The sequence below is a fragment of the Pholcus phalangioides genome, unplaced genomic scaffold, assembly GCF_987345545.1.
Source record: "Pholcus phalangioides strain wild (caught in Gottingen) unplaced genomic scaffold, Ppha-v1.0 ptg000003l_1, whole genome shotgun sequence".
NCBI classification, from domain to species: domain Eukaryota; kingdom Metazoa; phylum Arthropoda; class Arachnida; order Araneae; family Pholcidae; genus Pholcus; species Pholcus phalangioides.
In genome coordinates, this window is record NW_028301596.1 from 57,510,528 (window position 1) to 57,533,870 (window position 23,343).

Below are 23,343 nucleotides of genomic sequence, written 5' to 3' on the forward strand. Positions count from 1 at the left end.
GTTGCTCCAGATCTGCAACATTTTGGGGTGGCCGAATCTGGCGGCCTACCATGTCCCGTACATGTTCGATTGGTGAAAGGTCCGATGATATTGATGACCAAGGAAGAATATCAACAGCACGGAAGCAGTGCAGAGATATGTTAGCAGTATGGAGCCTGGCATTATCTTGTTGAAAATGGCCGCATGATTACGTGCCATCAACATATCGCTGAGCTGTTAATGTCGTATTCAGGACGACTAGAGGGGAATAAGAGTCGTAAGATATAGCACCCCACACTATCACACCAGGGGTAATGGATGCATCTTTGATCTTTTTTGTCTCATCACGGTTATTTTCTGCACACAGGGCTAATTAGACCGTGGGACCTGGAATTTATTGCCGATTCTGAATGGCGGGCTGGTTTTTTATACTCATCGAGAGGTTAGCATACCAACCTCTCGATGGGGGACTTCCTGCGGTAGCAAATTTTTGCTGCGGTCAAGTCGCCGGTTTTGTTGTACCCCTGTGTCAGGAAAGTTTTCTGACAAGGACGAACCGGGTATCAAACTTGCGACCCCTCCAAACATCTTTTGGTACTTTAGGCGAGCATCTTATCGACCGGGCTACCACTCCCAGTAATGGATGTATGCCTCCCTAAAACAAAGGCTGATTGAGACTGCTGGTCCTGGCTCCTCCACACATGGGTTTGATAGTCATCTGCTCCAAGACTGAAGCGGGATTCATTGCTGAACACTATGTGATTCCAGTCTGCTGACAGCCATGATGATCAGCTGTGACACCACTCTAGATAACTCTGCTAATGTTGTGGGGTTAAAGGCAGACGTCTTAAAGGCCGCAGTGAGCATGATCCCGCCTCAGCCAAGTGCAGTGAGATGATGGGAGGTACCACGGGTGGTATGGAAGATTCTGTAGTACATTAGATAGCAAACAATGATGCTGTTGGGGCTGTTCGGGGCTGTCGCACAATCATCTGGTCTTGCCTCGCATTCGTACATCTTGGCCTTCCAGAGCATTTATTCCATTGATGAGTTCCTTACAGCAACCATTGATGCCAGCACCTTTGCACAGCCATGTCCGAATGGTGCAGGTGGCAGTCTATTTCTCAGTATAACCAGCCAGCTTCACACATCCTGACTATGCCACCACATTTGAAGTCGTCCAATTGACTATAAGGTCTTAATCATAACAACATTATTGGTTGTGTCTTCAGGGAACTGTAACCTGTTTCGTACAATGCTAGTTGCACAGTAGAAACGTGACTATGACCGAAGTTAACATTCATTGGCCTTGAAAATTTAATCATTCGCATAAAGGAATTTGCATGCGAAACTTTGAGATGATCAGATTATTTTTTTAAGGGTGCTTCGGGCGCAGTAGCCCAGGTCGATAGGATACTCGCCTTAAGCGTCAAAGGATGTTTAAAGGTGTCGCGAGTTTGATACCCAGTTTGTCCTTGTCAGAAAACTTTCCTGACACAGGAGTACAGTAAAAATGACGACATGACCACAGAAAAAATTGCTACCACAGGGAGTCCCCCATCGAGGGGTTAGCACACCAACTTCTCGATGAGTATAAAAAACAAGCCTGCCATTCGGAATCGGCAATAAATTGTAGGTCCCAGTCTAATTAGCCGTGTGTGTGCAGAAAATGACTGTGGTGCGACAAACATGATCAAATAAGGGTGCTTCATTTTTTTACAAGAGTATATAACTGGAGAATATTTATTTTAAACCCAAAAATCACCAGAGACGATTTATTTTTTACATTGGGAATTTATAATCCAGAGCTCAGGAGCTTTTATATATATATATATATATTTATAATGTTATATTTTTTACTCTAGTGTAGTCTAGAAAGTGATATTTTTATTATCATTATGATTGTTGATTTATTATGTTTTCTAATTTGAATAATGGCGATTCCGTTTTCCACGTCCATAGCATTAGTTATGGGCTTAGCAACTTACGTTGGCTATCTGATGTGCTTGGCACCAAAAGAAAAAGTTGATAATGGCGGATTACACTATAGCTGTTCCAGTGAAAAATTACATTATTGGCATGTGTGGAGGTAGACATTCAATCCCTCTCTTTTCAGTATGTATAGTTTCTTGCTTAATGATTCTCAAACTTTCCTACCCACAGTTCCCTTGGCCATATCATTGTTCATCCGTATCGCGCCAGAGTAGTATAGCAAGGAATGCCTTCAAAGTACCGAATAAGCACAAATCACTACACCAGGGGTCTTCAACACACGGCCAGCAGGATACTTGTGGTCCGCTATTTTTTTTATAACAGAACATGTGCAGTATAGCTTAGTTACCGTTAGTTTATGAAAGAACTTCTAAAACTTTTATAGTGTTTTCTTAACCTAACTGAAATTTGTACATTACCAAACCGAGGAATTGAAGTCACTTACTCATCAAAACTTTGAGCAATGGATTCCGAATCCATGATTGGCTGAAGATATTTTCAATCCTGAATTAAACAAATGAATACGAAATAGTTCACCATTCATAACAAGAGAAGATTTTGGACGGAATTTTTCGAAGTTAATTCAAAAACCTTTTGAAAATTGAGCGTAATGACATTTATTTATTCAATAGCGTGTTTGACGAGAAGGTAAAAACTCGTTTAATAGTACATAGCGGGAAATAATACAGACGGCTTTGATCTATTCTTTTTGGTTTTTTTTTATCATGTGACTTTTATTTATTTCTGATGACCATATTTCTTCGAGGAAAAATAGTGGGAATTGAAAATTGTTAATTTTTGATAAAAATTATGCAACTTTTCAGGTTGTATGTGGACATCCACCCGCCCGTTGACCCAGGATTTCTCAATTTCTTTTCATCCGCGGCGTTCTTTTCCCTAATCAACGTTTATCTGTGGCTCCACAAAGTAGTTTAACAAATTATCGCTTCGAAGAACCTTTTACAGGGCTGCCGTTCCGCGGCGTTCTTGGCAAAGGTTCGTGGTGCACCGAGACGCCGCGGTGCACAGCTTGAGAACCCGTCTTAACCACTTCATATACAAGCTTTTGGCAACAAATTTGGAAAATCTCTATTTGACGAATCAGCGGTCTTTGTCCAAACCTCGGACCATATTGAAACTTCCCACGAAATCCGCGGGCCACCAACTGGTGTAATTTAGTGACATCTGAATAGACTTGATTGATTTATAAGTTATTTTTTCTCTAATTCTGAAATTACTTTTGTTTCAAAAACTAAAATTATTTCTTTCAGTAATTTTAGAATTGATCGTCTTCAACAATTTTCTGAAAATGGTCGGCGAGGCAGGACAAAAAGCTCAGAGGGACAAAATATGGCTGGACATGCGTTGAAAACCCTTTGATCTAACCACACGTTAGAGAAAGCAAAAACACAGAAGAAAAAATGTAAAAGTTAAAACCATACAATAGATAAGTAGATAAGGGAGTATTTTTAGTCTATTTTCACCCCACCCCCAAAGTAGAGTGGTCTCTTCTTTAGGGGACTGTTCTCTTTCCCTCTTACATAAGGTGACCATACGTCCCGTATTTCTCGGGACAGTCCCGGTATTTTCTGTTTTTTTGGCCATCCCGACTTTTTGGCAAAAGTGTGTCGATTTTTCCCGTATTTCACACGAAGCCAACTTGAATTTTTATTCTTTATTGAAGTCAAAGATTGACATCATTTTTCAACTCATAAATTATTTTACGATAATTACAACTATATATGAGAATATTAATCTTCCACATTTGATTGAACGTTTGTCTTTCGTGGAATACATTGTAATCCACTGCAATTTGCATCATTTCCCACCATTGGGATTTTTCCGTAATTTCAGCAATATTTGGCAACTTTGTTTGGTTTTGGCAATAATTGGCGATGTCCCGTATTTGGAAACGCAGTCCCGTATTTCTCTCGAGGAAATATGGTCAGCCTACTCTTACATGTATATAGAAGAAAAAAATACATAATGTGAGAGGAAAAGAATCACTAACGGGATGTATAGAAAAAAAGGGGGAAGAAAAGACAACTTCAGTTTATAGGGTTGCAAAGCTTCACGATAGTGAAAAAAAAATTGATTTCACTGCCGTTTTTTGAATTAAATATTTTGTTAATGATTGTAAAGGGGTTAAGGCCATGGCCAGCTTAACTCATATTGAATCGGCCCATCGAGTCGAACTTATATTGCTATTAGTGAGTTATTATTGAGTAATATATGAGATAGAGGAAAAGGAAAGCTTGTAAACCCCCTAGACCAGTGTTTCCCAAAGTGGGCAATATCGCCCCCTGGCGGGCGATGGAATGGTCCAAGGGGGGCGATAGAACCTACTGATTTAACATTGGATCCTATGGGTTTACTTGAGTTGGGGGGTGATGAGAAGAAAAAATTTCTGATAAAGGGGGCGATGGAACGAAAAGTTTGGGAGACTATGCCCTAGACAAACAAAAATTAAAATTATTTTCGTAAAAATATATACATATATCAAGGTAAATACAGAGATGCTGCTTTAATAAATTTCTGTTAATTTAAATGCTTTTGAAGGTTGACAACTCAAATTTTATAAATTTTCAATACTTTTATGCCCCTCCCATGGTCGACTCCTTTTGAGTTGGCCATGCTCCTCCTAAGGACTACTCTATGGTCGTAGGCCATACTTATGCCCCAGGTTGAAGGTAATCAAAGCTGCCAATAATCAATAAATAATTGGCTGGAAACACCAAATGCAGTGTTTCTTAAAGTGTATGCCCATTTATGTTTTGAAGTGGTTCTTTTATGAACGCACAATATTTACTAAACTAGTTTTGGGGAGCTGCAGGAGAACCATAAACAGGTAAGGGAGCCTGAGTGACAATAGTTTCAGAACCATTGCTCTGACGGCAAGAAATGAAGCACTAGCTCAATACTGCCAATCACAGTGGATTGCAATTGATTGAATCAAAAAAAGATAAATATGTGAGATGAACATTTCATAATTACAAAACAGTCCGACACTCGTAATAATTAATGTGTCAAAAAAAAAACAAAGGTATGTTCTAGGGCAGGAGTCTTCAATGCATGACCTGAAGGCCGCATCTGGCCCTCAGAGTTTTGCTGTGGCCCGCTGATCATTTTCAGAAAATGGTTGAAAACATTGAAAAATGACTAATTCTAGAGCTAATGTAAGAAATAATTCTAGAAGAAATGAAGAAAATTATAATTTGGAACGAATTGATAAAAACAGAATTAATAAAACAAATAATTAAATTCTTAGAGCAAACAATTTTTTGATTAGTGGATTTCTGAAAGGAATTATTTCACAATATCAATACAAGAATAACTGGATAATTATTAACAGAAATTATTTGAAGATATATTGGGAAAGAAAATAATTTTGAAATTACAAAATAAATAATTAAAGAATCATTTGAAGAGTGTTTTAGATTAATATTAATCAGCAATTAATCAAAAACTTTTTCAGAAATTAATGGAAAAATTATTTCAGAACTAATCAAAATTGATAATTAAGAAAAGAAATAATTTCAAAATAAACAGTATTCAATTATTTTTGTTCCTGTTTAATTTGGGGACCCATGGGCCCCCTTCTATTAAGATTTCACTTAAATTACATAAATTGGTGACCCACCGGTTTCGTGGGAAGTTTCAATTTGATTCGCTGTGTCTGAAAGGGTGAAGATCCCTGTTCTAGGGGGATCCAGTTATTACAACCATATTAATAACGTTGTATAGCAACTGTTTGATGCTAACGATATCGATGCAATAAGTCTCAAAAGCTTCTATATTTATTTATTTACAATAACCCAGAAGGCATGAAATGCACTTACACCGGAAAAGAGAGGGGCACCCATTATGTACATACTAATATTACCATTTATTTTAAACATAGATATCAATCATATTATTGATATAATAATGTCAATGTGACTGCCCTGAATAAGATGAAAGGTAAAAAAAAGATAATAGATTGTAATCCATACTAAAATTTATATATATTAATGTTTTACCGCCTGAATGGTACTTTCACCTTGCTGTGGTGGGTGCGCTTGAGTGCTCTGACAACCCTGAGAGCTATGCCGGGAGTAGCTTAGCTACTGGTAGAGCCTCCCAAGCCGGACAGGTCTTCGTGGAGTAGGAGCCAGACTAAGAGAGGTGCCTAAGAGAGGAGATAGTAGATTCTGATTCCAAACTACCCTGACACTGGGCAGCAGCAATATGAGTACTGGTCTTTGACCAGATAGCTATTCACAGAATGTGGATAGTACTGCAAGAATGCAATGGCAAGCTACTTCTCATCACTGCCAAGAAAACTCTAATGGATAAGGCTCAAAAAGAAAATATGTCATGTTACCAGAAGATGACCGGAAAGCAACCACTTTATTACTAAGAAGATGCAAGAAGACTATCCTGGTGGATCCTGGTCTTTTGACCATAATGACGTAGATAGATCAAAGCCTTTACGAATTTTATCTAATGATGAAAGAAACACAAGGAAATCTTTGAGTTTAACAAAGAAAAAATACAGGATGGGAACATGGAATGTTAGAAGTATGAATAATGGAAAATTAGAAGTTGTAAAGAAAGAAATGGAAAGAACAAAGACAGACATTCTCGGAGTAAGCGAACTGAAATGGACTGGTGAGGGATTTTTTCAGTCAGATGACTGTAAGATTTATTACTCTGGACATGAAAATAATAGGAAAAATGTAGCAGCAATAATTATTAAAAATAACATTGATGCGTCTGTGTTAGAGTACAACCCTGTCAATGATAGAATTATGTCAATCAGAATAAAAAGTAGTCTAATAAATATAACGATCATCTAAGTATATGTGCCAACAACTGATGCTGGAGAAGTAGTTAGCGATGAATTCTATAATGTACTACAACAAATTATTGATCAAACACCCAGTAAAGATATGTTGATGATCACTGGGGATTTAAACGCAAAGGTTGGGATGTGGCAGTTCCAGGTACAACAGGAAACTTTGGGCTTGGAAATAGGAATGAATCTGGACAAAAGTTAATTGAAAGTTCATCAAATGATCTTTTCATTGCTAATACTTACTTTAAGCAGCCTAAAAGAAGAATGTACACATGGACATCACCAAATGGCATGTACAAGAACCAAATTGATTACATAATTGGCAACAAAAGATGGAAAAGGTCTGTGACAACATAAGACTTTGCCAAGTGCTGAATGTGGGTGTGATCACCAGTTACTCATTTTAGAGATGAGACTTAAAATAAAGAAAATCAATAAAGGAAAAGTGCCAGCTAGATACAGGTTAGATAATGTACAGAGGAATATAGAATTTTAACAAGAAACCGTTTTAATGATCTTGATCTGGTAGATAGAGAACCAGAAGAACTCTGGTTTGATATTGAAAATATACTAAAGGAAGAAGCAAAGAGAAATATTCCATTGAATAAAAAGAAGAGAACATCCAGGCTGTCAGAAGCAGCTATTGAAACACATATTGAATACTAACACATATTGAATACTATTGAATACTAACACATATTGAATACTATTGAATACTAACACATATTGAATACTAACACATATTGAATACTATTGAATACTAACACATATTGAATACTATTGAATACAAGATATACGGAAGACTGGATGTTGTGAAGATATTTATTATTTGAGATGTTACTTTTTTTAAGGAAGGAAAAAACTCATCTCTGCCTCTACCGGGAGTCGAACCCGGGCCCCTCGATTGCCGGACGAGTGCTCTGACCGCTAAGCTACAGAGGAGATATATGCCGAACGGAACCGTGCAATGGACGGTGAAACCGATCAGCTAATAGCTCATGGACGACGAAGGAAAATCTCTATCTCCTCTGTAGCTTAGCGGTCAGAGCACTCGTCCGGCAATCGAGGGGCCCGGGTTCGACTCCCGGTAGAGGCAGAGATGAGTTTTTCCTTCCTTAAAAAAAGTAACATCTCAAATAATAAATATCTTCACAACATCCAGTCTTCCGTATATCTTGTATTAACAAGTGGAGAGCGACATTCATGTCATACTATTGAATACTAACACATATTGAATACTATTGAATACTAACACATATTGAATATACACATTGAACACTGAAATTGCCGAAAAAAGAAGAATAGCTAAGGCCGATTGTAAATGAAACAAAGGAATTTAATGCACAATTTCAAAGACAGGTAAGGAAAGATAAAGAGACTTTTCTTAATTCAAAATGCAGACAAATTGAAGACAACAGACTAGGGAGATCAAGAGACCTCTACAGGAGGATTAATGAAATCACTGGCAATTTTAATCTACGTTTCAGTATCATAAAAGACAAGAATGGAAATGTCTTGAACACTGAAAAAGACATTGTAAACAGATGGAAATACACAGAAAATCTTTATAAGAAATAAGATAGAAAGATAATAAATAGCAATATAGAAATAAACCATGAACCACCAGTTAATAATAATGAACCACCAATTACAAAGGACGAAGTCAGATGGGCAACAAATCAACTAAAGAATCGTGAAGCTCCAGGTATTGACGATATTCCCAGTAGAGCTTCTGAAAATGGTAGGCGAAAATATTATCGATGCACTAACATCACTCTGTCAACAAATCTGGGAGAAAATAGAGTGGATTAAAGACTGGAAAAGATTTATATTCCACCCAATCACAAACAAGGTAATATTGGAGAATGCTCTAATTACAGATTCGAAAAGAGCATTCAGAGAGTATAAAAGTGGACGAGGTGACCCGTCATTGTTTATTGATAAAAGAAGGGCGTTGAAGAGAGCGATAAGTGAAAGTAAAAAGGAAGTTGAATCTGAGTTGGCAGATAACATTGGCTCTGACCCAAAATCATTTTTTGGGTACGTCAATAAGGGATGTAAGGGGACAGTTGGCCCCCTCTCGATAGGAGGGTCCAGGTTAGAGAGCAATATGTGTAGTGCTTTCAATGACTTTTTTCGCATCAGTTTTTAATAGAGATAATGATATTCAATGTACGGGTGTTGCATGGGGGGATAAAATCCTCAACGATATTCAAGTGGAATACGTGGAGGTCCTGAATCTTCTGAAAAATATATGTGGAAGCAAAGCACCAGGACCAGATGATATCCATTCCATGGTCTTCAGGGAATGTGCTAATGAATTGTTGGGGCCAGTTGCACAGATATACAGGAGTAGTGTTGCTGAGGGTATCGTCCCAATGGATTGGAAACTTGCTAATGTTGTTCCGATATGTAAGAAGGGTAGTGGAGAAGCGGTGTCCAGTTATCGTCCAGTGAGTTTGCCGAGCTCCCTCAAAAATTTTGGAGATTATCATCAAAAGGCAGTTTGTGAAGTGTATAGACGAGAATAATATATTGGCGGATAATCAGCATAAGTTCAGGAAGGGGGAGTCACGTGTAACTAAACTCCTCTGCTTCTATGATCACGTAACTAAGGCTTTGGGTGAGGGAAAAAATAAACAGACGTTGTTTACCTTTATTTCCAGAAGGTATTCGATCAGGTCCAACATGGTAAACTCTTGAAGCGTTTACATGAGATTGGAATTGGGGAAACTTGCTGAATTGGATAAAATCATGGTTAAGAGATAGGTCGCAACGAGTTATGGTGAAGAGGGAATTCTCTGGTTGCACAGGTATCACGAGTGGAGTTCCTCAAGGAAGTGTCCTTGGCCCCATACTTTTTTCACTTTTTATCGATAAACTCGATCAGGGTATCGATGGGATTACTAGAAAATTTGCAGATGATGTGAAGCTAATGGGAGCAATCGGGAATCAAAGCGATAGGGAGTCGCTCCAGACCAATCTAAACAAGATTGCAGCACGGGCAAATGAATGGAGCATGACGTTTAGCGTTGATAAGTGCATGGTAGCTCATTTTGGTTCGAACAACCCACGGTTCTCTTACGAGTTGAATGGTGTCACTATCCCGGATGCAACTAGGGTCACCGATTTGGGAATTCTCATTGACGAGCGGCTTAGGTTTTCTGAACATTGTTCAGCAGTGGTCAAAAAAGCAAATAGAATGCTCGGTTTCATTTTCAAAAAGGTCTCTTCGCATTCTCCTGAAGTCATTATTCCGCTTTTCCGAGCCTTAGTTTGTCCTGGACTGGAGTATGCTGTAAGATTTTGGAGACCACACCTACAGAGAGACTTGGTTGAAGGGGTGCAGAGAAGAGCTATGCGTGTCCTTATTGGCACACAGGGCTTGAGTTATGAAGCGAGACTTCATTTTTTGAATATGTTTACATTGGATGAACGCAAGTGTTGAGGAGATATGATCGAAGTGTCCAAAATTTTCAATGGGATGAATAGGATGACCATGAACTTTTAGTATGCCGCCAATCGACTGCTTTTACAAGGGAACACCAGTATCAATTGGTAAGGGACAATGCGAGGTTATGGTGTCGCAGGGAATTTTTCTCTAATAAGGTTGTTAATAAATGGAATAGCTTACCCCCAAAGGTAGTAAATTGTAACACAATTGACACATTTGAAAATAAATACGATAAACATGTTGGGGTAAATCGAGAAGCTATCCATTCTTAGAATCAGACAACCAAAATTATTCTTTATGGACATTGTATAATATTTTGTCATGTGTATATATTTGTTTATAATTTTTGTTAATTGCATTTTTAATTGGGTTGCTGTATTTTTGAAATATACGACATCCATATTTTTATGGGCATCTTTTTCGCAGCCACCTCGTTGGGCATTTTGCCTGTTGTGGCGTTGTATTTGTATTAGAACAATCTCCCTAAAATCAATCCCCAACAATCACACGCTAGCAAGATTCTACTGAAAATTATTCAGAAAAGACTCAAAACCATTATAGAAAGAGAATTAGCAGTGGAGCAAGCAGGTTTCAGAAGAAATGGGAGAACTAGAGACTAAATTGGCAATATAAGATGAATAATGGAGGCAGCAAAAGAATGTCAAAAGAAGTTATATTTTTGTTTCACCAATTATGCAAAAGCCTTTGACTGTGTTGATCATGATAAGCTTTGGGATATTCTTGGAACAATGGGAGTGCCTATCACCTCATCTGCTTGATCAGAAATTTATATATTAACCAAGAGGTAAGTGTAAGAACAAACTATGGCTTAACTGAATGGTTTGGAATTGAAAAAGGGGTTTGACAAGGATGCATCCTTTCCCCAAACTTATTTACTCTCTACGGAGAAAATCAGAGCATCAGATTTAGAGGAATTAAAAGCAGGTGTTAAAATTGGAGGTAGAGTGATCAACAACTTTAGATATGCGGATGAGACAACTCTGATGGCAGAATCTGAAGAGGACCTAAAGAATGTTATTTCAAGAGTAAAAACAGAAAGCGAGAGGTTTGGACTCTACATAAATTTGAAAAAAAAAACCAAAATCATGACTACAGCAGATATTCACAGTTTTCAACTAGATGGCAAAAGTTCTGAGATTGCGGACAAATTTTATTTCCTAAAATCAAGAATTGTAAAAGAGGGAACTTGCACAGAAGAAATAAAAAGACAAGTAGTTCTGGGTAAACAGCCATGTGAAAGCTTAATATAATAATGAAAGACAAAGATGTCTCAATAAAAACAAAAATTAGAATTATAAATGCGTTGGTCTTTCCTGTCTTTATGTATGGATGAGAGCTGGATGCTACGGAAAGCAGATAAGAAAATAATTGATTCCTTTGAACTTTGGTGCTGGAGGAGGATGCTGAAAATTCCATAGGCAGCTAGAAGGACTAACAAATCGGTTATCGAAGAAGTCAAGGTTGACTATTCTCTACAAGCAACAGTCATTAAAATGGTCACTTTGGTCACATAATGAGTGCAGAAGGCTCACTAGAAAAAATGGTAATGCTTGGAAGAATGGAGGGAATGAGAGAAAGAGGCAGACCAAACACCAGATGGCTAGAAGAGGTGTTGCAAAGCACTGGAATGAAGCTAGCACAACTGAGACATGCTGTGAATGACAGACCAGCTTGGAGAGCCATGATCTATACCAGGAGTCGAAAGACTTGATGGTTCCTAACAAGAAACAATGTTTTACAAATACATTCGTGGAGCGTAGCAACGGACATGAAAAAATGTATCCATGTAATTAATGATTTGAATTAAGGCTTATTTTCGGGGTAGGGTTTTGGAAAAAAACAAAAAACCAACAAATCCATGCAAAAAGGGGGGTCATTATAATTATTGTCAACAGAAAATTGGAAAACAATTTTAATCCTTAATATCAGAGAAGAATAAAAGTTGGAGTAGGCTTCGTCAGAGACATGAAGTTATTGGGGAGGTCTTGAATCTTATTACATAGGGTATTATGAAGATGGTGGTAAATATTAGAGGGAATCTTTGGGCCACATACAAGTTTAAGCATATATGCACTTCATTTGAAATGTATGTTAAAAACTGGATATTTTTATCAAAAAGAAGTTGGGATGGCTAAAAGCATGTGTGGATACAGGAGGAGAGTGCATAACATTAAAGATGTATGCAGGTGACATAATATGTTGTGTTCATACATGTATCAGCATCCTCCCTCCCAGAGCCGCCATTAGAAAGTGTGTGACAAGTGTGGTTGCACCGAGTGCCTTGTTTTTAGGGGCCCTTGTACTTATATTAATAATAATTTTTCATTTATTCTGGATTCACCAATTTCGATATGTATTTATTTTCATTTTTCATCAGTTCAGGAAATCTGCATTCAAAATTCATTCAGAAAGTAATAATTCTAAAATTCTGCATTTCTATCTACAAAGAAATAATTTCAGAAATAACTCCAGAAATAAATTCTGAATTTATGAAATTTATTGCACCAATTATGGAAGTTTCTTTAATAAATTCTGAGTTTTCATGAATTCGGGAATTATAAACTTTCCTCATTTGTGTAATTCTGGAACTCTGAATTCACATCAATTGTAGAATTCTCGATTCACACAGTTATGGAATTCTGAATTTACATCAATTCTGGAATATATTTCACTTAATCTGAAATTTCATTAATTCTTTATGGAATTATTTCTTTCACATATTTTGAATTTTCATTGGTGCAGGAATCGTCTTTCACATAATCTGAATTTTCATGGGTGCTGGAAATATCTGTATCAATTATTTTTCTTATTTTAAATTCATGAACTCCGAAATCTCATCTGAGACAAATTCTTTATTAGAACCTAATTTTAATTAGTTTTGGAGAATTATTTGTTTCCTTCACTGTATTCTGAGAATTTCTTCTGCTCAAAATTTTCGTTCTTTTTTCAATTTAAATTAAGTTAAATTGTGTTAGTATTTTTTTGTATGGATATTTTTCAACATTCCTGTGTATTTTGTAATAATGAGTGAATTTTTGGACGTCAATTCCCCTGTAATATATAAAATTGAGACTAAGGGGCCCCGAAATTATTCAGATGGCTCTGACCCCACTGTTATTTTTGCACTGGGTCCCATGTCTGGTAAAGGCAGCCTTGCTCCTTCACTATCAGATCTCCAAGTATCTCCGCTTATAGCTAAAACGATGGGAAAAATATGGGAATGTTCCAGGAAAGACTGATCACCCTCAGGAAGGATGAACCCCAGATTCTCAGTGCTTGACTACAACAGGAATTCACAGCTTTTTCAGTCTGTTGACCAGATGTGAGGGGTGGCTACCATTCATGAGCCGCAAACTGCTGTAGTATGTTGTGTACATTAATACTTCCCAGAAATAACTTTCACATGCCAAATGGAAGTCCTTTGCAGGTCAGAAAATTTTACACACCTGGCCTAACGAGTACAAAAAAAACTGGTTGGTTCTCAGAACTGTAAAGGTTTTCCAGAAACAGCCAACATGCTATGTCAGAGATTTTATCTGTCTAAAAAGATGGCAGCTTGCTTGTGGAGGAAGTACAGCGCCTTGGAATAGGTACTTTACTGGGACTGAGAGATATTTTTCTCTGCCCACAACACATCAAGGAAAACTTTCTGGTGACATGGTAATTAAAGCAAAAACTTGAGTACCTGTCACCTCTTACTTCCAATTTAAAAGACAGGTGGCAGCACTTGCAGCACATGACATGCACACCCTCAGACATTTATAAAAGCATTATGGAATACATAAATCCAGACATATACCCTTTTAGACACTCTACCAATTTGGTAGAAATTCCTCAGTCATTATAGGTGCACGCATAGTTTAGTAGAACAACCTGATGATGCTGATAGATACAAGGTATATATGCAAAATTATTAATGCACTTTTCAAAAATATATTTTCAAGTGGCCCTGACTTGAAGAGAAAAAAAAACTTTGTGCATGATTGAATTCCTCTACAACATCACAACAATGTTTTAATACAAAATTTATATATATAAGCTCTCAAGAGATAAATCTAATTTTCACAAACAAATACTATATGCTGCCAAATGTGCCACCAATGAGGTACTAGCAATTCTCTAGATTTTGATCATATATTTGCTTATAAATTTTTCATATTCGAGAGACACTTCCGATTTTGAACTACTATCTTTCTTTGTCATCAGGGTGGAACGAAGAACTCTCATTCTGTGCCCTAACAGTGAACCCGGAGCACTCTCATTTGCTTGAATTAGGTTTACCACATCATTATCGTTGATGTTTTCTTGAATTAATCCATAGAGCTCCATATAGTCCTTGATGCTCTCTTCGTGTAGCTCTAGAGTATTTTTAAAGCTTACCTATAAGAACAAAAGCAATTTTAAAATCAGTTGCAGATACAAATCAAAATGGTTTGAGTATGGCATTGACAACAACATTCGAGAATGGATCTGAGATTATTTTATGAATGTTCACCTTATCTGCATGTAATAAAAAAAAACAGTCACACATCAAGGGTGTAATGGGAGGGGTGAGAAAGGGAATCCCAGGTCCCTTATAAAGTCCAAGGCAATTGAAGACTGGAAATGGTAAATGCAGTAAGTACAAAACAATTTGTTCATGTCGGAATGTATGAAATACCAAGGTTTTTAACCTGAGAAACGATGTGAGTGTCCAACTCACTGTAAGTAGTTGAAAAACAGGCATTGGCAGATTTCACTCAACACACTAGTCTGGTGGTGCCTGAAACTTATTTTTCAGGCCTGTCAATGTCTACATGATTACATCTAGAGACTGTGAAATCGACATATAAAGCCAATGAGGTTTTTGATTTTGGTTTTTGGGTTTGAGCACAGCTACAAAAATCACTCTACTGATTAGTAACGCCACCTAAAGTAGTCTAATAATGATGTCGCAGGTCTCCAAGCTAGCTGTACGAAGGCCATGCGGCTATATGATTTTGTGAAGTGGGGTCTATATATTCTCAAAAACTGACCATGTACAAGTCGATCCCCCGAAATTGAGAAACAAATTTTTTAACAAAAAAACTCAGCTTATACACAAGTATATATGGTACTTTTTCTAATTGAAATTATCTTCCTATAACGAACGATTCACAAGTTATTAAGGCTGGAAAAGACGAGTTTTCGCCCTGCATGGAAGCCCAAAAAATACTGAGGTGATTGTAAACTTTCCGATACGGAATTTATAGAAATTAACTTCTAAAGTTAATGGCTAGCATTATTAAGATATACTTCATGTAAAAAAATTGGGTTTTTAATGGGATTTAATTATTTAATTCATTTTTAAGCGTGACTCGCATTGCACAAAAACGCGAGTCATGTTACATTTGGGAATTTTCAAATTGTTGAATAAATACTCTCAGATGCTGAAAGTTAATTTCAGCTCATATGAACCTTTTTCATGTATGTTTTAGTGTGCAACATCATTGTATCAAAACCAATTGTATACATATTCAAAAGAAAACCACTGTTTGTTTAATTGTTTTTGTAGAGATGTAAAATTATCGAGAATAATCTTTCAGAGAAAATATTCTTGATAGTATTATACTAGGGATAAGGATAATTATAGGACTATATAACTTGAGAACTATTATTTGAGAATATTCTTATAAGTTCTTGATGAGAATATTCTGTTATTTAAAATATATATAGTTACATAGTAGTCCTTGAGAAAATTCTCTGTGGAAGGACTACTTTCATAAATTACTGGGGAATATTCTTATAGAAAATAAGAATTATTCTGAAGTTATTAATAACAGTCCTTCCAGAGAATATTCTCCTTGATAAGAATATTCTTCAGTTACCAAAATTTTTCCAGAGAGTATTATCAAGAATATATGTAATAACATGTATTATAATAAATAGTCTCGATAAATAACTTGAGAATAATCATTATTTTTGATAAGAATATTTTTTAGTAATTTCTAATAGTGGTCCTTTGAGAGAATATTCTCTGTCCTGTCAGGGTTCAAGCTACAGTCGCATTTTTCATAAAATGTGAAAGAAAATCTTAGAACATGAAAGTATTAGCCACTTTTGCAAAAATGCATACGGGAGGTACGAAACGAGAAGACATCCAACCATAAATCATTGCATTGTAGCATTTTGCTAAAGCTTTTCCCCCCCCCCCACTTTCACTTTTTTGCTAAAGGAATTTTTTATCTAGCTTAAACCCTGGTCCCCATCTGTCTTCCCGTCAAGATGATGGGAACATCGAAGCTTGTAGACCACAATATTAAAGTTTGAAAGCAAGAAAATGAAACCAACATGTCTGAATTGCAAAACGTACAAAGAAATGTGAGTGATACAGAATTTAAGTGTGTGTACATTGAAAAAAACAACAGTTCTGTATCTTCTCAGAATGAAAGTGATTGTATAAGAATAGCTTACTTTATCAATCACCTTTGGTATAATTTCTTTTGTTGTGAACTTATTTCCAAAAATTTATCTAATTTTAAAATAATTTTTTAATAAGTTTTAATCTAAAGGTTTCTAAAATATTTATAACCGAACTTTTAAAACCTCTCATCATGACCTGGGAGAATATTCTCGAACTAAAAAAGTTGTCATGGGGGGGGGGGGGTGATTATACCAAAAGTTGTTTTGTTATAAATGCTTCAGGCAATGAATGAAAACTGATTTATATTTCACAATATAAACAAAATTAGTAAAAAAATGTAAATTATTTAAATTAAAAATGAATGTTCTCAATTATTCTTCAATTTATACATCCAGGAGATGTATTAGATGGTATAGGAGATGGTATTACATCCATATTTTCTCAGAATATTCTCGTTCTCTAGCTTTTGTAATGACTGATTGAAAAAAAGTAATCACTAAAAAAACTGTGAATATAGAATAATTACAAAGTACTTCTAATATTTTCTAAACTCAAGTATTACCTAAAAAATATAGACACCCTAAAATGTTCTTTAAAAAGAAGTTTAATAAAGAAATAACAATTTATTTACAAAATATCCCTCATACATTATATCACATTTTAACTTGATGGCATATTTCCATTGCAAGAATCTTGGTCTAAATATATTTTCTATGTACGCAAAAGTGGAATGTGTATATATATATATAAATTGTATGCAGAAGTGGAATATATATATCAAAAATTGTATGCAGAAGAGGAATATATATATCAAAAATTGTATACAAAAGTGTAATATATATGTTACAGTAAAAGCCCGAAATACACTTGAAAACTTATACATTTCGGGCTTTTACCAAGCCCTTTGATAAAAGCTGACATTTAGTAACTTAGTAAATTAGTAAAACTGTGAATTTTCTAATTTTCATAAATTTGAAAGTGTTTCATTTATCAATCAAAACGATCCTGATGCTAATTAAGATCATAATTAATTAACTAATTGGTCATTCAAATTAAGGAAAATTACTAAGAAATTGCCAATTTTCTAATTTTCTTAAATTTGAAAGCTTGCCATTTATTAATCACAACGATTCCGATGCTAATTAAAATGTTAATTACTTAACTAATTACTCGTTCAGATTCGTGAAAATTAGTAAAATTGCGAATTTTCTGATTTTTATAAATTTGAAAGCTTGCCATTTATTACTCACAACGATCCTGATGCTAATTAAGACTGTAATTAATTAACTAATTAGTCGTTCAAATTTGTGAAAATTAGCAAAATTGCAAATTTTCTGATTTCCATAAATTTGAAAGCTTGTCATTTATTAATCACAACGATCCTGATGCTAACTAATATCATAATTAATTAACTAACTAGTCATTCAAGTTCATGAATTTTTCTAATTTCCTGCATGCCATCAAGTGCACATGTTGCGGATATTTTAATGATCATTTGGCAGTAAACTGTAATTACAGTTCATTTCCGGCTTTTTTTACCTCAGCAACAACCAAAATCAAAACCGAAAATCTTATTTCTATTAATTATCTTTGAAAACGAATTGCCAAATCAAAAAGTTGGTTCAAGGAATTATTCTCTAAATCATTGTCATTGCGTAAGCAGCGTGGATTCCAAGCGCAGTAAGTAAAGTGTGCTTTACTATAGATATTTTGAAAGGCCTAACGTGAGGCATTTTGTTAATAGCACTGTCCCCCTCGCAGGGGTGGCTCGAGCTTATCCGCCGCCTGGGGCCGTCGTGAGACGACAGTTTTGTTTTCTCCGAGGATGATATCACTCTCCACTATCCATACGAAGGTTTTTTTAACAGCTGGCTGATGCGAAGATAAATCCAGGAAAGAAAATTTAACTGGCCTTGCGAGGAATCGAACCCACTTCGTCTCACTTGCCGGATGAGTACTCTAGACTACAAGGCCAACTAATCCTCTTTCCTTGCAGCTCGTGTGCACTGAACGGGACCGTACATGTACAGCCAGACCAAACATGGACTGCTGTCAAAACTTTCGTAGCAGAAAGTGACATCATTTTTGGATACATGACCATCTGGTCGCAATGTCAGAAAGTGTGAGCTTCGGCCTGAGTTAGGTCTGGCTGTAAATGTGCGGCTCGATTCAGCACACACAAGCTCCAAGCAAAGAGGATTTGTTGACTGTGGTCTAGTACGCTCACCCGGCAAATGAGAGGACGTGGGTCCCCACAAGGGAACTTGAATTTTCTTTCCTGGATTTATCTTCTAGCTGTCAAAAACCTCTGTAGTAATATCGGCGAGAGGCATCATCTTCGGATATTATCAGACTTTGCAAGTAGGAAAAGAAACGCGTTAGCAGGAGGGGAAGAGACCTTCAATGCCCGTGCTTAGAAATATTCACACTATAATTCTGCCTTACAGCCTTAGATTAATTACTTCAGAAATATAAAATTTCATTTATTTATTTATAGAATCAATATCGAGTAAAATATACAAACATCTTACCCTGGCCCTGTTAAGGCCCCTACACACGCTCAGCCTAGAATGTGCCAATCTCAAATGGACGGAATGCTGTTTGGGACATTTTTGCAGCGGGACTGGGAGGTATGAGTAGTCATGTATTTTCCAGAACATTCCTGAATTTTCATGTACTTTTGGCCATGCCGACTTTTTCGTAAAAATGACCCGGTTTTTTCAAGTATTCTCAATGAAGCCAGTTTATAACGCCAATGATAATAACGACTATAAATAAGAAAATTCATCTCAAATATTTGTCAACATTTTATCATGATTTTTTTAACATTCTGTGAAAGAGTTTGCAAAGAGATGTCAGTTTTTATTTGGCAAACCACTCAAAGATCTAACAAGATTTTTCGATTTCATCGATAACTGCTTCCATTATGATAGCTTGTCTACGGATTTGAAATAATACCAAACAAGCACAATACTTCTTTCGTTCTTAACTCCACATTCGTGCGAATTTATTTTTTCCATAACGAACAATATAAAAAATAAAAGCTGATCACACCCTTGATGACTACTCTCGAATATCCTCCCTCCTTCATCAAGGGGTTTTTTTTCAAGCATTTCCATAAATTCTGTAACTATGTAAGATTTTTCATCGGTGGGCCACAGCAAAAAGCTTCGAAGGCCACATGTGGCCAGTGGGCCATGTGTTGAAAGCTCCTTGACTGAAGCCTCCGAAGAACACGTGAAAGAAAAAATGAACGAGTGGATAGTATAAGTGAGTAGACCGGAGTTGTGCTCGGTTTGAATTAATGAATGAAGTGAGCGTAAACATTCCAAAAGTGACTGTTGAGGCCCAGGAACCATTGTTGCCCAACGATTTTTTGCCCATTTCGGACATTTGCCCAGCTCTGACGAACTTTTAAAGTAGCCTATGGTTCAATCCCGGTCCTATTTGGTATATGTGCAAAATTTGGCGACGATCGGCTTCCGGCACAATTCACTAGATAGTAAATTTCCCATGGCGATAGACCTGAGTTGTGCTCAGTTTAAAAAAAAAAAGGGAAGAATAAGCGAGCACGCACAAGTATTATTCAGATCTGTCTCAATATTAGAAAGGATTCGCTTTACTCTCTACCAACATTAAAGTTTCACACCACAAAAAGATTAATTAGTTTTCAAGGAATTATGCATGCGACACTTCAGAGATTTCAGGAGGAGCTGATACAGATTACCGATCAAAACCAGCTACAGCAGAATTCCACAAGACTGATGGAAGTAATAAGCATCAATTGCAAGACTGTCTTAGGTTGTAAAAAACAACCCACTCTCTCTCTCTCTCACACCCTAAGTGTATCAAATGGTGGACGGACGAGGTCAAACGATGAAAAAAGGCAAGTACGGGTCATAGAGAGAAAACTAAACCATATGAAGAGCGTGGACAGGATATCCATGACACTATGGCCTCCTTTCGAAGGGCTCAAACACTTTTCAAAGGAGCAATAATGCAAACCAAATCCAGCTCCTGGAATAAGCTCTGCACGCAAGCTGCTACGGCATATAGTATGCCCTATAAGGCAGTATTTCGGCCCAGGCGAAAGCAGATGCAACTTCCAGCGCAGTTCAGCTCCACACTAAAAGATATAACAGAGAAACATCTGGCAAGCCTTTTTCCAGAGGTGTGTACATCAATACCGATCCAAAACGACCATCTGAACAGGCCTCTTGCATAGCCACCATTTGAAGAACATGAGCTCTTACGAATAATACAGGGTGATGCAGAAAAGATGGGAAAAACTTTAAGAAGTGGTAGTTCACACCAATACAAACAATTGTCATCAAAGAATGCATGATCTAACATGAAACGAAAACGCTAGACCATGCATTCTTTGATGACCATTGTTTGTATTGGTGTGTACCATCACCTCTTAAAGTTTTCCCCCATCATTTCTGAATCACCCTGTTGATGGACTTAACCCGAAAAAAGCAGCAGGACCAGACAATCTTACTAATCGCATAATACAAGCCATTGTACATGCCAATATTAAATATTTCAAAAATTTCTTCAGTCACTGCTTACAACTCTGTACTCTTCCCCCAGCGTTCAAACCTGGAAGTTCTTCTTTCCAAGAGGGGAATTGACGAAACCAACTTGATTCGCCCATTACGCTGACTTCCAATTTGGGAAAGGTGCTCAAAAATTTTCTTATACAAAGATTCTCCTACTATGTTGAGCAGAAAGGCCTCTATTTTTTCAATTTGGTTTTCGTATGGTCGCTTAACAGATGATTCCCCTCCTCATCTAATGGAACAGATTGACAATAGGAGGAAGGAACATCTACTAACAGCTGTTATCTCCCTCGACATTAAGAGAGCTTTCAATTGTGTGCGTCACGAGGTAATAGCTAATTACATTCGAATTATGTCTATTCCTCTTCAGCTAAGAAAAATTTTGGAGAACATTTTCTTGGGACGCATCATCACTCTTAATATAAGAACAGCACTAGCATCCAAAACGTTGGTTTGAGGTTGTCCCCAGGGCTCATGTAGTGGACCCGATTTTTGGAATACTACATTCGATTCATTACTTTGACTCTAGTGGGTTTCGGGGGTCACAGCATAAGCCTTTGCCGATGACTTCCTTCTCTTGGTGTCTGCTGAGTAACCCACTGAAATTACAGTCTCTGTCAATGCTGCGTTGACACAGATCTCCGAATGGTTACAACAAAATGACTTGCAAGTGAAACCATCCAAATCATCATTTCTCTGGCAAAACAAGAGGAAAAAGAGTCCCACTATGAAAACTAACGGGAAAGGAATTAAAAGTTTACCGAAAAAGGTCTCAAAAGTTTGGGAATATGGTTCGCCAACAAGATAATTTTTTTAGCACACTCACATTAATTACTTAGAAAAACAACCGATACGCTGGATCATTTCAGACGATTATTGGGTGAAGGATGGGGATACCATCGTAATCTAAAGAACACCCTCTACAGAACTGTACTGTATCGACAGACTGTCCTTGGGGCTCCCATTTGGTTTTCTTCCCCCTCCGCTAGGCGCCTGGAAAAGATGGGCATGATTCAAAGACAAACTCTACTTTATATCACGCGAGCATATCGAACCATGGCCACCACGGTTTTACAGATGGTAAATTCCACCCCACCCCCCGGGACTAGCTATAAAATCTTTTCAAATTTATGAAAACTGGAAAATTAGCAATTATACTCATTTACACAAATTTGAATGACTAATTAGTTAATTAATTATGGTCTTAATTAACGTTAGGATCGTTGTGATTGATAAATGGCAAGCTTTTAAATTTATGGAAATCAGAAAATTTGCAATTTTACTAATTTTTACAAATTTGAATGACTAATTAGTTAATTAATTAAGATTTTAATTAGCATCAGGATCGTTGTGATTAATAAATGAAAAGCTTTCAAATTTAAGAAAATTAGAAAATTCGTAATTTCTTAGTAATTTTCCTGAATTTGAATGACTAATTAGTTAATTAATTATGATCTTAATTAGCATCAGGATCGTTGCGATTAATAAATGGCAAGCTTTTAAATTCATAAAAATTAGAAAATTTGAAATTTTTTAGTAATTTTCATGAATTTGAATGACTAATTAGTTAATTAATTATGATCTTAATAAAACTGTTAATTTTCTAATTTTCATGAATTTAAAAGCTTGCCATTTATTAATCACAACGATCCTGATGCTAATTAAGATCATAATTAAGATCATCCAAAGGGCTTGGTAAAAGCCTGAAATGTATACGTTTTTAAGCGTATTTCGGGCTTTTACCAGCTCGACTTGGTAAAACCTAGGATTTACCGGTAAAACTTAGGTTTTACCACTCTTCAGGCTTTTACCGTAACATATACATTAAAAAAACTCAGAGTATCATTATATTCCAGAATAATGATTTGTGTATTTACAACATTTGGTGAGAATAGCTAACAAATAAGACTATTTCATGAATAAAAAATTTCATCTTCTGTTGAACGCCATTTCCGGTTTTTGCCAGCTGGTACCATAACATTAACCTAAAATCAGTTCCAACAATATTTGTTACTTCTCCAGAGTGCACAAGATCATCATTTATAACCTCCACCCAGTCATCAAAATCAACATTTCCTAATTCATCAAGGGATGACTTGGAAACACTCTCATGCTG

At 36.5% G+C, this 23,343-nt stretch overlaps 3 protein-coding genes across 4 annotated transcripts in view; 1 reads left to right on the forward strand and 2 right to left on the reverse strand.

Moving 5' to 3' along the window:
- Positions 1-2,642, reverse strand: part of LOC149089001 (serine/threonine-protein kinase ATR-like) — a 159,354-nt gene extending 156,712 nt beyond the window's left edge. For both annotated transcript variants that reach the window (XM_089251216.1, XM_089251211.1), the window contains exon 1: positions 2,417-2,642. In XM_089251216.1, the coding sequence (XP_089107342.1) occupies positions 2,417-2,451 (35 nt within the window). In that variant the 5' untranslated portion in view covers positions 2,452-2,642. The remainder of the gene's footprint in view (positions 1-2,416) is intronic.
- A 3,732-nt stretch (positions 2,643-6,374) lies between these two features.
- On the forward strand, positions 6,375-7,165 carry LOC149089002 (protein CFDP2-like). The gene is made up of 2 exons (XM_089252494.1): positions 6,375-6,648; positions 6,936-7,165. The coding sequence occupies exons 1-2, from the start codon at positions 6,375-6,377 to the stop codon at positions 7,163-7,165; spliced, it is 504 nt and encodes a 167-aa protein (XP_089108620.1).
- Positions 7,166-14,273: 7,108 nt separating this feature from the next.
- Positions 14,274-23,343, reverse strand: part of Sbp2 (SECIS-binding protein 2) — a 56,003-nt gene continuing 46,933 nt past the window's right edge. The window contains exon 12 of the mRNA XM_089251237.1: positions 14,274-14,663. Coding sequence (XP_089107363.1) covers positions 14,403-14,663 — 261 coding nt within the window. The 3' untranslated portion in view covers positions 14,274-14,402. The remainder of the gene's footprint in view (positions 14,664-23,343) is intronic.

What these genes read in the sequence shown, in the direction of transcription:
- LOC149089002 (XM_089252494.1), top strand. Translation starts at nt 6,375, where the DNA reads ATGCAAGAAGACTATCCTGGTGGATCCTGGTCTTTTGACCATAATGAC. An exon ending in ATTTTTTCAGTCAGATGACT is followed by an intron (nt 6,649 to 6,935) that starts GTAAGATTTATT and finishes TTAAACGCAAAG; the next exon opens with GTTGGGATGTGGCAGTTCCA.